This window comes from Pempheris klunzingeri, chromosome 1 (assembly GCF_042242105.1).
Source record: "Pempheris klunzingeri isolate RE-2024b chromosome 1, fPemKlu1.hap1, whole genome shotgun sequence".
NCBI classification, from domain to species: Eukaryota; Metazoa; Chordata; class Actinopteri; order Acropomatiformes; family Pempheridae; genus Pempheris; species Pempheris klunzingeri.
Genome location: NC_092012.1, coordinates 1,519,470 through 1,534,547, shown reverse-complemented (window position 1 = coordinate 1,534,547; position 15,078 = coordinate 1,519,470). Strand labels below are relative to the sequence as shown.

General features: G+C 43.2%; 1 protein-coding gene across 1 annotated transcript in view; it reads left to right on the top strand.

Annotated features, from left to right (window-relative positions):
- LOC139221909 (serine/threonine-protein kinase BRSK2-like) overlaps nucleotides 1–15,078 on the top strand; it is a 137,233-nt gene that overhangs the window by 58,964 nt on the left and 63,191 nt on the right. The window contains exon 2 of the mRNA XM_070854210.1: nucleotides 8,071–8,165. Within this exon, the coding sequence (XP_070710311.1) occupies nucleotides 8,071–8,165 (95 nt within the window). The remainder of the gene's footprint in view (nucleotides 1–8,070; nucleotides 8,166–15,078) is intronic.

Genomic DNA, 15,078 nt, shown 5'->3' with positions numbered 1-15,078 from the left:
CCTCGCCAAAGACGGGATGGCAAAGCATCAATATTTGACGACCTGGGAACTGTAATATCATCTCTGAATGACTTGGAAAGATATTTGACTTAAGCAAACCTGACATTGAGAACGCTGTTTGTCACATTTTGGTATGGAGGTGCAAGTGTGTGACTGCTGAAGGTCACCAACAACAACAGCTGACCTGTCAGCATGACTTAACGTTGACTGCTTGTGCTCTGCAAACAGCTCTGCGGGATCCGTTCAGCATTTTCCTTAAGTCGTACTGCGACGGTGGCGTTTCTGCGTTCCCGCACAGCGTGGCGGGCAGCCAGCTGTCCTGCACTGGAAGGAAACACTTCCAAACACTGACATTCAGTCTGTTTTGACACATTTATCGTCTTTCTACAGACACTTGTCACATCATAGGGGGAAAGTTTCCTGGAAACTTTCAGCCTGTTGTTCCCCTGAGTACCCGTGTTGAAAGTAAACAGTGCCAAGGTGTCAACTTTTGGAAGCTGAAGGACAAAAAAGTAAAGTAGCAGCTTTCTCCTTCTAAATAAATAATAGATCCCCAAAAGCCACGGTGCAGCTTTCACTCCTGTTGGACCACAAGCGTCCTCATCCACCAGCTCTAAATGTGTCATTTAGCCGGGCCGTGTGAACCCAACAAGCCTGTCAGACGAGCCAAGTTTGCCGCCGCCGAAACCTTTTTTTATGGAAATCAGCCTTTTGACAGCCGATCTGATTCGGCTGCTTCCTTTTTAAATTCTTCTTCTTTGTGGCATTTGCACGTTCCTCCTCCTCCTTCGGTCTGTGTGGATTTCTCGTGAAAAGCTCCGGTTTCCGTGCAGGTGAGGTGAGGTGGAGGCTGTAAACTACCCTCAGGTGTGAGTGTGTTTATCTTTGCATGCTGCCCCCGTGGTAAAGAAGCAAGAGGCCTTTTCAGCTGCACAAACAACATCCGCTTTCCAAAAGACACTTAATATCTAACTCTGGAGAAGATAGATAGATAGATAGATACAGATTGTTGCAGCCATTTCAACTTTTTTTGACCATTTTTATTGGTATTTAAACATAATTATAAAGTGTTGGAGTTGCAAGTTAAGAGGTCACAATGTAAAAGCAGATGAATATAATCACCAGCGTCCTTTAATCAGCACATTTCAGCGGATTCTGCCGTGTTTATTTAATATGAGAAGAACAAACTCCTGCTAAGTGGTTGCATTGGCTCACTGTATTTATTTTGCCATTAATACTATGTCATTAGTGCCCTGTAGCTGGCTGTGTTAATTCATTCAGCCCGCTCAGGGAGCTGCTGCGCCTGTGGTCACTTCTTCAATATAATTATGATTATGGCTGCAAGTTCCAATTAGTCAAGACTGCAAGAGAACGAAAAAACACTACTTAAGGCCCAAAAAGACGAGAAAAAAAGACTATTTTATAATTTATTAGACGTTTGGGGGGGGGAGGTGTTTGTCAATGTCACACATCACAGTAAGTCGAGGGATTTTCCTGCAGGATTTAAAGATTTCAGATGGTAATTTCACAGCTATTCTTAACAAACATTTCTAGTTTGTCGATCAGTATTTACATCCAGAGTCATGACAGTTGGCTTCTTCAATATTTAGAACATCTCAGTCAGAGATAACGTGCATCAGAGCTGCTTGATTTATCCAGAATCCAGTGGTTTAGATTCGTCCCCTGGGTTGAAACAAAGCAAAGGAATTTGCTGCTCTCTGATTGGATGTTTCTTCCAGCAGTGCTCTCTGGGATTTGCAGTTGACTTGTAAAGCTGTGATGTTCAGTCTTTCAGAGTTTCTGTGTTCTTGGTAGGTGGCAAATGTGGAGTTTATTCACGCAAGAAGCTTAATCGGGACTCTTGAAAGTAATTCTTGCTTTCGGCCCAAAGCCACAGAGAGGGGCATCATGGGAGGTCTGAGGAGGACCGGAGTTCAGAAGTCCTGGAGGTCCATTGATCCGATTCAGCAGAGAGGAGCGAACTGATTGAGGGGAGAGGAATCAATGAAACGGAGCTGTTGAGTCAGTTTGTGATTCGAGTGGTCGCACGCTTGCACACATTTGCCTTTTGAAAGACTCGCTTTAAATTTATCTCCCGTCTGCGGAGCCTCGCTTCACCTGTCACTCAAACGGGGCGGCTGTTTTTGCTGCTGATGTTGTTTTGCGGGTGTCATTTATTTCTTAGTTCACTGCCCATGCTAACCACACCGCTCCCCGGACTGCTGCACATCAGTCTGACAGAGAGAACAGTGCTGCCTCTGTTTTAAACCCCAGCACTCCTTCATAAGGCTGCACTTTAAAGGACAACACTGGTGTTTTTAAACCTGGACCCCATTTGTGCTTATTTTGATGTCGAAATGACTGAGAGGTACAAAAAGTTTTAGAATTGGTCCACCTGATCACAGTAGGTCCACTAAAAGAGCTTGTTTGATCCACTGGCAGGCTCAGAGTGTTATTCTAAGTGTGTGACAGCATCATGGAAAGGATCCCTACAGAGAGAGACCTGGAAGATCCTTTTGGTTTAACCACAAACAGCACACACACCAGACTACATTCACTAAAACAGGGATTTTACCTCACAGAGCATGAGAGTCATGACAGCATCACTTAGTTTGTTTGTGTTACTGTGTGTTACAGAAGTATTGTTTTGGATCCAAACTAACCTTTTAAGACACCAAAGTCACACAATAACACAAATAAACTAACAAATCAATGCAGCAGTAGACCAGCAACTGCCATGTAAAATTTGTGTTTTTGTCAATGGAGTCTGGTGGCTTTGAAGAGAGCAACGTAATGGTTTTCTCTGGTTAAACAAAAAGTAGATTACCTCAGACTCAGGCTCAGAGTGTTATTCTAAGTGTGTGACAGCATCATGGAAAGGATCCCTACAGAGAGAGACCTGGAAGATCCTTTTGGTTTAACCACAAACAGCACACACACCAGACTACATTCACTAAAACAGGGATTTTAGAGAACAGGACACAGAAGCTGCTGGTCTGCTGCTGCCTCCATCAGTTAGTGTGTTTGTGTTATTGTGTGTCACACAAATAACTTGTTGAGTCCGAACTAACCCTTTAAAACACTAAAGTCACACAACAACATAGCAGCCCATTTTGGCAGCAGCCTCCTGGACCAATTCCAAGTTTTGTTCTGTACCTACTAATCATTTAAAACCCAGAACATGTGGAAATAAAGTCCAGGTCTGAAAATACCCTTAAACCCTCGATCAAACAAGGAGTTGGCAGCTTTTTTCTTTTAATATTCTTCTTTTAAACTGAATATATTTGGTGTGGTGACATTTTATGGAGGAAATGAGGTTTGTTTAAGACATTTGTTAGACATTTGGACTCTGTACATGACGTAAGTTATGTCAGGTAAAGGTCCCATATTGTGATCATCTTAAACCTTTTGTGCATAGAGGTCACTACAGTGTGCAGCTCTTCAGAAGCTGTTCGTCTTGTATATGCATGAGTTTTGATGGCGTAGCTGCACATCAGCCGCTACAGTGAAGCTCCTGCATCATCTCATCCACTCAGAGTGAAGCCAAGATGGCCGACAGACAGCCAGAAACACCAAGCTGCTCATTTCTTTCTGTTCAAACCTTCTAGAAAAAGAAACCCTTGCAGATAAGAAACATATGGAGACATCAAGTAACATCTAAGGAGTCATGCAATTGCTAAATTTTCCAAGTATTGACTTTATATTGGGAGGAAATTATGATTAATCACATGTCCACTGAAGTGTCATCATGCATCAGGAGCTAGATTTCAGCTACTGGACATGTAAATATATCTTTAGAAAATTTGGGTTGAAAAAAAGTGTTTTTCAGCCTAAAGATGAATAAAAACACTTAGTAAATAAATCCTGACTGAGGTAAGGATCATAATTCATACATGAAAGGGTTAAGGTTTATACTTTTATACTTTAATGTTCCAAAAACACATTATTTTAGCTGTTTCAGCTTCTGCCTGAACAGAAACAATCTGCTGCTTCGCTCTCGCCTGTGACAGCTTCACGCTACCGTGAGCTGCTGTTAGTCAGTGAGGACAAACCGACGGAGGACTTGAGGTGGATTCAGGTGTTCAGTCGGCTTCTGGAGGACTGGAGGGAGGTCACGTGACCAGCAGGCCCCCTTATGACACGTAGTAGATGAGATGGAGCAGGAGAGGCTGAGATAATAATCCTCATTTGGTCGTCTCCGAACACACTGGGGACGAAGAATTTATGTTGAAAAGACATTAAAAAGTGCATTTTGCATAATATGGGATGGTTTTGGTTTCACACGGGACACAAACGGCGCTCACAAACACCCCTCCGTCCTGCCTGTGCAGACTTTGTCGCTCTTACACTTCATCTTACTTCCTCTCGTGTTCACTACGTCCACTAGAGTTCGACCAAGTGAACATTGGTCATTTTACGCCCCCTTGAAAAGAAAACCACCGTTATGATATCAACATGTAACCGTCATCCCTTCAGGTGAATTTCCAGGATCTGTGTCCATATTCTTCTTTTATTCTATGTATGTATTTTATTCTTTTCTTCCTGTCACATGTATAAAACAACCAAGAGCAGACGAGGAAGGTGCAAAGTGGGTGTTTCTTGATGTGGAAATGTCAGAGATTATTACTTTGGGGCCTAGTTTCCAGCTACATAATGATTGTAATAACTGAGAAGCACAAAGAAAAATGTCAAACAAAGTGCTTTTATCATTTTTAAACTGGGTTAAATCAAAAACATGCTCTCACATTTATGTGTCGGAGGTATAATTATGAGTAAAGACAAACTACACGGAAGATTATGGGAGCGCAAATGTGTTTTTAGTGGAGATAAGTCATTGTTATTGCCCTCGCCGGGCCCGTGTGGCTGTAACATGCACTTTAAATAGCTTTTCTGCCTCAGAGGAGCCGTGTAGGAAACATGAACGTAACATAACATGACTCATATGGCAGCCGCGCTCTTTGTTTCTTTGTTTGCTGAATCCAGCAGGTTTTGTTCTCGTCCACGCGCTCATTCAGGAGCTGATTCTGGTAAAAAAGGTAAAACTTATTTTGCCCAAATCTTTTCCTAATCATCATCATCTGTGGGAACAAAAGGCTTCAGTCCTCTTCAGTCACAGCCGGGATTTTAGAAATGCTTTATGATTATTATTATTATTATTATAAGGCCTGAAGTTTCCCCGAGAAAACGATCACAGACACAGCAGGTGAGCAGGGTAAAAACTTTAAATGATGGATTTCACCATGAAACTTCTCCAGATGATTATTTACATTAAGATAATAACTTTTTTGTATTACAAGTTTTCTAAAATTAGATGTTTAAATGTGCAAATAAGTTATCGTCTAGTTAAATATGTGTTAATTTATTTGGATGAAGCAGCTTCAAAACTCAGTTTTCACATATTAGAGGCAAATGTTGTTGTTTGTTTTTTTATCACTCCATAAATCAGAAGATTCTGTCGACAGCCTTAAAGAAAAATCAATTTTCACCATGTTTTTAACTCTCTGAGGGTTCACAGCTGAAAGTGACCCACTTCACCTGCAGCACAAAATATCAGCAGCCGCTTGTGTCTGAGTGGATATTTAGACGGACGGAGTTTAGGAGACTTTATAACTTAAAGAGTAACCTAGAACCTTTAACCTGGGCCCTAATTTTTACATATTATAACATACAACATGTATATAACATAAGCAAACTAGCCAATCAACGTAGCAGCCCCCATGATCTATGAAGTAAAATCAGTGTTTTTGTGAATGGAGTCTGGTGTGTGTGCAGATATATATATATATATATATATATATATATATATATATATATAGGGATCCTTTCCATGATGCTGTCAGACACTGAGAACAACAGTCAGAGCCTGTCAGCGGCTAAAACAGTAATTTATTTATTTATTTAAGCTTTAGGCACCTTTGTTTCTCTTTTCTTTTGTTTCCTGCTCTGAACTTTCTCCCTCTGTTTCTGCTCTTTCTCTGATCCTGCTTCACTCAATCCATCCTGCCCTCCTTTTCCTGCAGCACCTCAGTACCGTGTGTGTGTGTGTGTGTGTGTGTGTGTGTGTGTGTGTGTGTGTGTGTGTGTGTGTGTGTGTGTGTGTGTGTGTGTGTGTATACCTCCATACGGTCCTTACAGGGCTTTCTTCGCCCTGTGTTGTGCTAAGCAGTTGAAGTCATCCTCGAGTTGCTCTGACAAGAAGATCAATGAGCCCCAATGAATGTCGCCCAGGATGCCATTTTGGTTCTAACTGGAGACATGAAAGAGCCCCCAGGCTGCTTTATTATTGGCCCAAACACCCCCACGGCTCACGGCTCTGCTTGTTTCCTTGCGAGACCCCGCAGGGAAATCACCTTTCAAATACTGACACACTCATCTCTGGTGAAATGTATATGCAGCGAGGTAATGAAGAGGTGCATATGCGCAGTGGCATTTCCACTGCCGTCTGCAGACCTTCAGTACAAAGTAGAATATTCTCCCCGGTGTCAGAGCTTTGATAAAGATGGATGGAGCTGTCGTGGCTTCAGAGAAATAAAGGAATTGCATGGTGACATTTCTGTTAGGACGCAGGAGTCACGTCAGGTGAGTTCTCAGAAGTGCACAATGAAAAAGAAGCTCAGGAGGAGCAGCATCCATTTTTTAATCTTCCTGCTTTATGCTCTGTAAAGTGACTAACTGCATACAGCTGGGACAGGTACAGGTAGTGAACCCAGCTGCTTGTGTGCAAACATCACTAATCACAGTGTCATTCATCTTTATTTAACATGAGGAAGATCTTTTATCTTCATAGTTTACAGTGTTTTCATTTACGATTGGTGCACTTTCCTCTGTATATAGTGTGACACATTATTATTCTTACTGGTACCCTAAAGGATAACTGCTGTATTTTCAAGCCTGGGCTCTATTTTTACATATTCTGGGTTCAAAATGACTGGAAGGTACAAAACTGTTTGGAAGTGGTGCAGTAAATCACTTCAGGAAGCAGCAAACGGGCTGCAATGGCTGCAGCGTGATCCTTTGGGACAACTGCACCTGATCACAGTAGGTCCACTAAAAGAGCTTGTTTGATCCACTGACAGGCTCAGAGTGTTATTCTAAGTGTGTGACAGCATCATGGAAAGGATCCCTACAGAGAGAGACCTGGAAGATCCTTTTGGTTTAACCACAAACAGCACACACACCAGACTACATTCACTAAAACAGGGATTTTAGAGAACAGAGCATGAGAGTCATGGCACCATCACTTAGTTTGTTTGTGTTACTGTGTGTTACAGAAATATTGTTTTGGATCCAAACTAACCTTTTAAGACACCAAAGTCACACAACAATACAAACAAACTAACAAATCAATGCAGCAGTAGACCAGCAACTGCCATGTAAAATTTGTGTTTTTGTCAATGGAGTCTGGTGGCTTTGAAGAGAGCAACATAATGGTTTTCTCTGGTTCAACAAAAAGTAGATTAAAGCTACAAGACTCCATTGGCAAAACCAGTTATTTTATATTGCAAAACACAAGAGTTGCTGTTTGTGTTATAACCCTTTAAAACACCATAATCCTTTTTGTACCCTCGAGACACTTCAAACCCAAAAATGTATAAAATAGCAGATCTATGCTTATACTTCTCGATACGTAGCAACACCTCAGCCAACTCTCTTCACGGTTGAAAGCTCAGAAAAATCCAGTATTTATTTCATTTCCAAGGTCGAGAACGAACCTTCACACTCCAATAACACTGTACTTCTTGTTGCTGAAAGGCCGAGAGGGGCCTCCAGCTTCATTCATGTTGGCTGTTTCACATTGGAAAGTGCAGATTTGTTTTATCCACAGTGTGTGTGTGTGTGTGTGTGTGTGTGTGTGAGGTAGCCGAGTCATTTCTGGTTTTCCGACAGCGACTGGTGTCAAAGAAGAAGGCAGAAAAACCTTGAGTGTCCCTCACGCCGTGATAACTCTGTCAAACCGACAGACTTTGTGCACACCAGAGCACTTTGAACGTCCCTCCTTCCCTCCGCGTGAATCACAGAGACTTTGAGGAAGCGACTTGATGTGAACTTCATTTCATATTTGTGTTTCAGGGCTTGTGAAGCTGGGCATCCACTGTGTCACGTGTCAGAAAGTTGCCATAAAGATCGTCAACAGAGAAAAGCTCAGCGAGTCTGTTCTCATGAAGGTAAGACTGTGTGTGTGTGTGTGTGTGTGTGTGTGTGTGTGTGTGTGTGTGTGTTTCCATGCACATAAAAGCCTTTTAAACCTGTAAACGGATGCTCTGGAGATGATTCAGGCGTCTGAAAGCTCCGGGGCTTGTCGCTGACTGGAGGCTCTGCTCCTCGACACATTTTAGTTTTTATTTTCTTTCCAAAATATAAAGATGACATAAATTGTATTTCTGTTTTCACTAAAGTTAAAGATCCTCCCTTAAAGTGTCGGACTCTTGATGGACACATTTTGTTGTTGGTTTTGGCTTTTTAATGGGATTTAAAGTTCTTAAGTCGGTGTATCAAGCTCAAATCTACAAAAGCTAAACAATAATATATAGATGTGTATATATTTTTCACCTCTGGCTCCTCGTAGTTGGTCGATTTAACACTGTTATTATAATAAATATTAGGTACAGCATCTCTTCCAGGTTATTTGTACCTATGTTTACGTTCCAGTTCTGAGGCTCAGTGTCACTGTTTGTTCCCTCTTTCTGATTACTGTCACCGCTCCTCCGTCCACCTCCACCTTCAGCAAACAGCTGGCCGCAGCAGCTGAACCAGGCAGGATGAGTCACTCGTACAGTATGTCAGCTGCCCGTGACGGTGACTCATGATCAGCAGTCAGTGTGTGTCGTGCTGCTGAGAGGAGCGAGGGCTCGTTGTTCCTCCGTTAGGTCTTCAATATCTTTAAGGGCTTCAGTTAACCTTTAAGTGTTCCTCCTGACATCCACCTTCTTTTAGCATGTGGCTAAAACACAGCCTGAACTAAACCAGCTCAAACCTGAGGTGACGCTGACGGTGATCGATGGTGGCAGGAGGGTTTCTAACAGGTTCGAGGCATGAGCTGACTTTTAACGACCTGTAAACACGCAATAGCAAACAGTTGTGTTTATGGCTGTTTTTTCCAATATTTGCTCTGTTCTTTGAGCTCTGGTTTGCTCTCCACCAACCTCCGAGGGACATATGTGGCTCCTCAGCTGCTAAATGCTCCACTGTGTTCACCAGCTAACTGCTAACTGCTAACTGTGTGTGTGTGTGTGTGTGTGTGTGTGTGTGGTGCAGGGGTTCATCAGAGCTTGTTTGCTGGAAACAGCTGCTGCTGGAAACGAGGTCGATGAGAGCAGTGAGACTGTAGATCTGCGTCTGTTAGAAAAGAGAGAGGTGGTAGAACTGTCTTCAGAGCAGAGAGGATCGGTGATGATTCTCTGTCGGCCGTTTGACGCTTTGTTAATATAAAAATCTAGATTTGTGCAGCTTCAAACATGCACAGAAAAAAGGCACAAGTGCTTCCAGAGAGAGGACAGTTAACACTTTTCTCATAGTTTACGACTGTTAATCCTCATTTTCTGGAAAATACATCGTTATGTAAGGCAGCGTTTTCCAGTCTAGGACGAAACAAACCTCATCTTCCAGATTGAGTTTTGCTCTTTCACAACATGTAAAAACAAAAAAAAAGTGCTGATTTGACAGCCAACATTACAATTTACAATTTTCTGTTTTATTATACTCTCTCTGTGTCACACACACACACACACACACTTTCCAGTGTGTGTATAATTAGCAGTATTTTTGACTGATTACTGTTGTGTAAAGATATTTTTGACAAGACAGACTCATTACAGTTGGTTTATTGAACAGCAAAGGACACAGACACACACACACGCACACACTCAATTTGAGTGTGTGTGTGTGTAAGGGTTACACATAGATTGGACCTGCTGTAATGATCAGCAGCAGCTAAATTTCCAATGAGAAAGTCTGTGCGTCACACCCTTTTGGTTCATTGCTCACATCTTAAGTACTTTGCAATTACTCGTGTGTGTGTGTGTGTGTGTGTGTGTGTGTGTGTGTGCTGGCGGGGTCATGTGACCAGGCCATTTGCTGCTGCAGTCTTTGTTTTCTGCTGATAACTGTCCTTTGGTGGTAATGAGCAGAGTGAGGGAGGATCACCTCTCCCCTCAGTTAACGCCGGCAGCTAATTGGTTATTAGCGCTGATGTTGCTGTGGGTGTGTGTTAGTGTGGAAGGGTCTTCGATGCTCGAGTGCTGTCAGGTTTTTCTCAAAAAAGTCAGTTTAAAAGATATCGGTGGCATCTAAAGGTCAGAGAGGCGAGCTTGTTGCCGATTGGTTGCTGGCTTCACGCCCCCCCCGGACCAGCAGGATCAATCTGATTGGATAAAACAACCCTTCGCTGCCTTGTCACCACCGCAGGAGTACAGACAGCTGCAGCTTCGGTCGTACTGGAGTAGTTTTCCTTCTTTCTGCCACTTCTCATCGGTGACAACAAGCTTTGTGCTCAGCAACACTGAAATAATAACAAACTGTCAAACCTGCACAAAGGCATTTTATTACTGCGCCGACATCTTGGTGTGCCGTCTGTGTTATCTCCAAACTAGACGAGTCATTAACGAGGCCCCGTCGATCATAACTGGCTGCCTGAAGCCCACCTCCGTTTTCCTCCTACCAGTCCTAGCAGGTGAGGCCGCCCCCCTCGCCCTGGCAGGGAGAGCCCAGAAACCAGACTGGCACATCCTGCATGACGCTACAACTAAGGCAACACCCCCAGGCAGACTCAAGTCCCCCCACCCTCACAACAGGGCAGCACCAGAGCTGCTTTCTTCTACACCGGAGGACCTATCTACAAAAGCATGGCTGGTGAGGAGTGGGAGTCAGCGGGACACACGTGGGTACACCGTTACATTCAGGAGAAAGGAGAAGATCTACCTCGCCGGCAGTGGACACAGCTGAACCGCCTACGCACCGGGGTAGGGGAGCCTGAGCAGACTGCTGAGCACATCATCACCACCATCGGAGGAGGGCCTCCTCCAAGTGGGACCTGAGACGAGGGCGTGGCTGCCTGACACAGAGCCGGACGTATGATGACGATACACGAAAGAAGAAGACTAGTTATGAAAATACATCCAGACTATTTTCATAGCTGAGAATAAACAGCAAGACCATAACTGCTTTTCCACTCTGACCTCTTTTTGCTTTGGTACCCACTAAACAAAAATGATGATAAATGGCACTAAAAGTGGCTTTTTGGCTCATAATTATTGGGGGAAACACTTCTGGTGCTACGTAGCTCCTTTATCAAACAAAAACCTCGACCCTAATAAACCAGGAACCAGTCGAGCTCCTCTAAAGAACCATATAGGAGCTCAACAGCTGCTGTTTAACACCAAAGAACCACTGAGGAGTTTCAGTGTGTTACAGTAACGGTGCACTGCGTCCATCAGATGTGATCCTCGGGGTCTGAAGACCAACAGTGTCACAGTTCTGCTGAGGAAAGTCTCTACAGTGGTGTCAACCTTTCTAGTGTCACAACAACGCAGCACACCGGTGTGTCGTTATTCTCCCACTTTCATTCCCATCAGATAATCACCCATCAGCCTGTTGTGTCTCTAATTGGATCTGAACGGAGGAGATGAAGGTAGCAGATGCTTTTGTTTGCCTCCCAGCTGAAATGATTGTTTTTTTTTATTTTTCCCCGCTCCGCTCTCTCGTTGTCGGAGCTCCGTTTTCCCACCGTCTGCTGACGTCGCCGCGTTCGATGCCAGCCGTTCCCTCCTCCTCTGCCCGTCTGGGGGGGCGGAGGGGGTTCAGGGTGGGTTGGGGGTGTGTGGGGGGGGTTACCCCAGCAGCTTCCTCTAATCTTTCCCGCCTCGGTCTTATTTTAGACGATGCCGAGGCCCCTTGTTGTCATGGCAACAGGCAGGGATTGGCTTGAGTTGTGGCCGCGTCCTTCTCACACAATGAAGTCTAAAAAAATATATATACATATATATATAAATAAATAAACCGCCCAAAAACAGAGGGGATCGGCGGAGTTGCATGTTTAAAACATGACGTTCACTCCTGATCTGCTCCCCCTGCTTCAGTTGGCATTTTGAAAAAAAAGAAAAAACCCATTTTGTCCCATTTTGTTTGACATTTTCAGAGCTGCAGGTTTTTACTTTTTTCTGTTTCTTTTCTTTTTTTTGTTGCTTTTATCCTGAACTTTGTGCAGCGTTGGATCTATTCTTTTGAGGTTTTTGCATATGAATGTATCCTCTTTTCCCCAATACAAGGCACATTTACATTTCCCTTGTTCATTGTTACACATGGAACCTTTTAAAGGAATAACCCGAATCATTTCCATATAAATACATCTCTCCATCCCAGACTGATACAGTTTATGTACAAATCTAGAGGCTTTTCCACTGACTGCACTAAACTCTGATTGTTTAGTGGCACTACAAGTGAAGTGTTTCATGTTTCTGGTTTCCTTTGAAGGGAAAGGAGGACGTCCTCGCTGGAGTAATGACAGCATTTCTTTTTTGTTCACATGCCTTAGAGGTGAAAGTAGCAACTTTATCATTCGACAAGAATGGCAGGGTTGGACACTTCTGTGAAACATCTTTTACAGCCAACGCTAACATGTTTTCCTTTCTGGATAATACTTGTGTGTGGTAGCTATGGAGCCCGCTCACCTGCAAATGATAGGAACTATAACTTCTGTCGGCCAGAGACAAAGGAGGAGGCAGCGTGAGGTTGTTATCAGATCGCTAAGTCACAGAATCCGAAGCCGTTCTCACATTATAAAACTGATTTATTTTTCCATCAGTGACCGGTATGGTCGGGTTTGGAAGGCACGGACAAATGATGTCGTTCAATCAATAGTGTCATCGGTCTATGTGTGCCTCATAGGATAAGGACTATGGATCTCTTCATGGCCGGTATGAAATGGGGGATCAATAACAATGACCAGCTAGAAAAGTGCACCCAGTGCAGCTTAACCTAAAGCTAACCCCAACCCCTGTTAACTCTGGCTCACTTACAGCCAAGATGGCGGCAAAGATAACAGCAACAGGGATTTATTTATGTCCTATCATATGGTGTGGTATAGAACATATGAGGTATTGATCTGCAGAGGCTCCTGTTCAAAACCAGAACCCTGACCCAGAGGCCGAAAAGTGTCCTGAACCGGGTCAGCCGGCAAGGTCAGTTTAGTTTTTATCCTAGTCAAGTGTTTTTTTTTTTTGCTTTGTGATGTCAGACTGAAGCACTTGTTGAGGACTCGCAGCCTCGATCGGCTGGTTAAGAGGAGCGATCAGTCAGCTGTCAATAATCACTCAAATGACGACAGGCTTTGTGCTCCAAAAAGTGACCAGTAGTGTGCGAGATTAGCTGCGGACAGCTGGACTTACAACTTTCAACTTTCAGTTACTTTGGAAGCCAATCGTGGTCCAGTATGAAACTTAAACAAGAGTGATGTGGCTCAGAGGAAGAGCGAGTCGTCCATCTGTTTAAAGATCGGCAGTTTGATCCCCACCTCCTCGAATAGATTCACTGGAAAGGTGCTGAACAGACTATTTATCACTTAATTTGGAGGCTTGACGCCTACAGTGCACACAGACCGAGAACAGACGCATCACATCTGTGGCCGAGTACTGTAGTTAAAGTTGTTAAATGAGCAGTATTTGCATATTCATTTCAGAGAGCAGATGTCATTTTCATCAACAAGATGGTTGAACTGTCTTTGTGGTGAATCCATATGGGACAAATTATTATCCAGGCAAAGCAATTTTATGTGTCTCCAAACACACCTGGAGTGGATTTTTTTTTAGTTTTTGTGCCTAAACCATACAAACACCGTATCAACACATCCCAAAACATCATTATATAAAACATTTTGGTGAGATTAATATGCATTTGAGACGGGGTGAGGGGAGGCGGTTGAATAGAAGCAAATTGTAAAGCGCTCTGGATAAAAGCGCTACACAATTTGCCTCCATTAAAAGCCGCCTCGTCAACAAAAAAAATCCAGAGGAGGAAGACGTCACTGCGGCGCACTTTGTTTGATTGACAATACGGAGCTGAAGCAAAAATTGATTTAAAATGTCAGAAGCTCGACTCTCACCTGGTTAATATCATTAACTTCCTCCTGTCTGCAGAGCACGTGTCCTCCCTTCCTGCCTTTGTCATGTGCTAATGTGCACATTATTATGTGAACATGCAGATGTACCAGCTTCCTGTATCTACCGTGTGTGTGTGTGTGTGTGTGAGAGATTCCCGGTGAGATGAGCAGCCTGACATTTGCAGCGCTACTTCACAGATCAGCACCTTACACAGGCCGAACCTGGCATTTACACCAGGTGCTAATGGGGAGTCTCAGCGGAGGAAGCACGGGTGGAGGGTCCTGAGCTGCTAGCGTTAGCGGCTAACAGGCGGAGCAGAGCTAAAGCACAGACGAAGGAGTTGATATACAGAAGGTTTATCATCTGTAACGTAGAATCTGACTTTGAAAGCATGCAGGCCGACTTATTTTCACACACACAGGCCCGTATCAGGATAAAACGGTCATAAAATGCAATAAGAAGACAACAGCACAGAATTACAATCACTGCAGTGGTTAAAACACAAACTGATATTTGCTCCAATGTTTCCAAAAACAAGAGATTTAAAAAAAAAACCCTGATTCTTATATAAAATTCAGATTCAGAGAAAGAAAGCAGAGACTGAAAACATGTTACTGCAGTGAAAGGTGACAAACAGGATTAATGAAAAGGAATTTAATAAGCAAAATAAGAAAATCTTTGAAATGAAAATAATAAACTTTAAAACAAGAGTAAAAAGTTTAAAGTATCCAGTTTCCTCTGTGAAACAGATCTATTATTAATCACAGTGGTTAAACCTTGTTTAACGCCTGACTAACTAACTGTAAGCGACTGTTATAGGTCTTTTCTCACAGTAAGAGCAGCTGTGCTTCAGTGCTTTTACTGTGAAAAACCACTAGAGGAAGACCAGTCTTCTCCCCCGTGAAGTCTCAGCTGTTACTACATAACGTATCTTCATAACAGAAACTTTAGGAATCAAAGGAAAACCAAAAAACTGCTTCACCCA